Source organism: Gavia stellata, chromosome 28, assembly GCF_030936135.1.
Source record: "Gavia stellata isolate bGavSte3 chromosome 28, bGavSte3.hap2, whole genome shotgun sequence".
Taxonomy (NCBI): domain Eukaryota; kingdom Metazoa; phylum Chordata; class Aves; order Gaviiformes; family Gaviidae; genus Gavia; species Gavia stellata.
This window is the reverse complement of record NC_082621.1, coordinates 6,356,713-6,359,636: the sequence shown is the minus strand read 5'-3', so window position 1 is coordinate 6,359,636 and position 2,924 is coordinate 6,356,713. Positions and strand designations below refer to the sequence as shown.

At 57.0% G+C, this 2,924-nt stretch overlaps 1 protein-coding gene across 1 annotated transcript; it reads left to right on the top strand.

The window, feature by feature from the left end:
* The first annotated feature begins 591 nt into the window (after nt 1-591).
* Nucleotides 592-2,217, top strand: LOC132319379 (feather keratin 1-like). The gene is made up of 3 exons (XM_059830191.1): nt 592-618; nt 1,396-1,548; nt 1,891-2,217. The coding sequence occupies exons 1-3, from the start codon at nt 592-594 to the stop codon at nt 2,215-2,217; spliced, it is 507 nt and encodes a 168-aa protein (XP_059686174.1).
* Nucleotides 2,218-2,924: the final 707 nt, after the last annotated feature.

Genomic DNA, 2,924 nt, shown 5'->3' with positions numbered 1-2,924 from the left:
GGGCTCCAGGCGCTTCAGGGGCTCCCTGGCCCTTTGCTGGACTCGCACCAGCATGGCTCTGCCTCTCTCTCATACTGGGGAGCTGCTGTTTGTGGCAGCTGTTGTCTCAGCAGTGTTGAGCAGAGAAGAGGGATCACCTTCCCTGATCTGATAGAAACCCCCTTCCTAATGCAGCCCAGGATGCTGTCGGACGCCATTTCTGCAAGGGTGCCGGCTGCCTCATGGTGTCCACCAGGACCCAGGTCCTCTGCTGCAAAGCTGTTTGGCAGCCCCTCGGCCCCAGACTGTAGCGATGCAGAAGGCTCTTCCTGCCCCACTGCAGGACTTTGCGTAAAGGGGTTAAAAACTATTGGCCCCAGTCTGGACCCCTGCCGTGACCCAGGAGTGAGGGGCCGCCAGACAGCCTTCATGCCACTCATTACAACCCTTGGAGAGCAGCAGCCATGCCAAATTGCCATCCCATGCGCCGCCCTCTTCCCCAGCCTGTATTCTGTCAGTTGCTCTGTAAGGATTGTTACAGGAGACAGCGTCAAAAGCCTTGGTTAGGTGAGGTTAACAACTTTTGCTGCACTTCCCTCACTCACCGGAGCCATGCACATCATCAAAGAAGGCCGTGAGGTTGGTCAGGCCTGCTTTCCCCTCCATAAATCCATGCTGACCACTCAGAATCACCTTCTTGTCCTTTCGTCGTGCAAAATGGCTTCCAGGATGATTTGCTCCATCACCTTTGCAGGCATCGAGTGAGGCTGACCAGCCCGTGCCTTCCTTCGTGCCCTTCCTGAAGACAGGAGGCCCATTGGCTTTCTTCCAGTCCTCAGATGCACCCCCTGACTGCTGTCACTTTAAAGCGAGTTGAGAGCAGCTTTGTAGTGACACCAACCAGTTCCCTCGGGTGCATGGCATCAGGTCACTTGCACTCATGTCAGGCCAATCTGTTTAAATGTTCACGGACCTGATCCTCCTCTACTGTGGGTAGATCTTCCCTGCTCCAGACATTCTGAGGAGCGTCTGGAGCCCGTACTCTCGACAGCAAATCCTGACAGTGAAGACCAAGACCAAAACCCTTGAAGTACCATGAAGTGTTGCATGTAACCCCTGTCCGCAGCAAAGCTGCCCAGTTCAGCGCTGTGGCTGTCTTTGACCAAGCCTCGCTACTGACCTGCCTGGAAGAAGACCTTCTTCTTGACCTCCACATGATTTGCCTGATGGACCAGGCAGACCCCTCCAGCACTTAGGAGACATCTTGCGCCCTCACTGACACGACCCTGTCCGGGATATCCTTGGGCCTCTCATCTCAGCACATGAAAAGAGCCTGCATGGCAGACCAGGCATGCCAGAAATGAGGAAATGAAATGGCAACGTTGATGGAAACCAAAACACAACCTGTGCCACTAGGTAGGATATTTTGCTTTGGAGGTGAGTCGTTTGGAAAATTACGGCCTGCGTGCAGTGACTGTGGGCCTGGGGCGGTGCAGGAGCAGTATAAAAGCGGGCCCTTCTGCTCACTCTCTCATCCACTCCTCTCGCCTCCATCTCCTTGGGAACAAGGTGAGTCTGAAGCCCTTTCTCCCCCTCCTCGTTTTCCTTTGGGATTTCTCAGCACATACCTGCTCTTTGTCCTACACTGGCTCATGGGGCTACTTATGGTGAGAGAGGAAAGGGGGCAGAGGGTGCGCCATGGAGACAGGCTGAGGGTTGCCTCAAGTGAGCGATGGGCTAGGAGCCTCTTGGCAGGGGTCTTTTGGGATGAAGGGAAGGTGAAGCCTGTGGCGCTCCCTAAAATGCCTCCAGCTCTCATCTCCAGCTCATGGTTTTTCTCCCTCGTGGGGGGGTCACAGGCGTCTCCTCAGCCCCCCCTCATGCTCTGCTTCCCCCTGCCCTCTCTCCCAGGTGCTCCTCCAGCCACAAGTCATGTCCTGCTACAACCAGTGCCTGCCATGCCAGCCCTGCGGCCCCACCCCGCTGGCCAACAGCTGCAATGAGCCCTGTGTCAGGCAGTGCCAGGACTCCACTGTCGTCATCCAGCCCTCCCCCGTGGTGGTGACCCTGCCCGGACCCATCCTCAGCTCCTTCCCGCAGAGCACCGCTGTGGGATCCTCCACCTCCGCTGCCGTTGGCAGCATCCTCAGCTCTGAGGGAGTGCCCATCTCCTCTGGGGGCTTTGGCCTCTCTGGCTTTGGCAGCCGCTACTGCGGCAGGAGGTGCCTCCCCTGCTAAAGCTGCTGGCGATGGCCCTGGGGAAGCCACCCAGGGACCCACAAGAAGGTACTGGACTGGGGACGGAGCATCGGCTTGTTGCTTCCCGAGGGTCTGAGCAAGCCCAGCAGCCCTTGCAAAAAGACGGGGCCAGCCTGAGCTCTCCAAAAGCACAGCCCATGCCTGCCTTTCCCCTCTTGCAATCTCTCCTTTCCCGCCCGTGTCCTCGTTCTCTTGTGCTCCCCTGGGCTGTCTGCCCCACAAAGACAGCCTAGGGAGATCCTGCTGGCCCTGGTCCCGCTGTGGGGCAGGCAGAGGGACACCTGTCGGGATCTCCGCCACAGCTGTGCCCCTGGTGCTCCCTGGTCTGGGGCCTCCACTCGCATCAACCTCGTTTTCCTCTTTGACTCATTAAAGTTGTGCTGCATCCCAGCCCATGCCTCTGTCTTATCGTTTTCTCTGCAGACCCTGTCGCATGATGCCCAGGGAGAGAGATGTTGCTCAGGGATGGTTCTGGGAGGGTGCTGCTGGGGATGGTTTTGCACTGATTGTGAACACAGGCTTGCATTGAGTATGCTTAGTGATGCATCAGGTGACCCTATGCTTTCTAAAGCTTTCTCCCTATTTGGGTCTGGATAGAATGACCCGACATAGTTCAGTGCCTCCCATCCACTTTGTTGTGCACACCTTTTCTTTTTCCTCGGTGAGCTCAACACTGTGATGCAAGT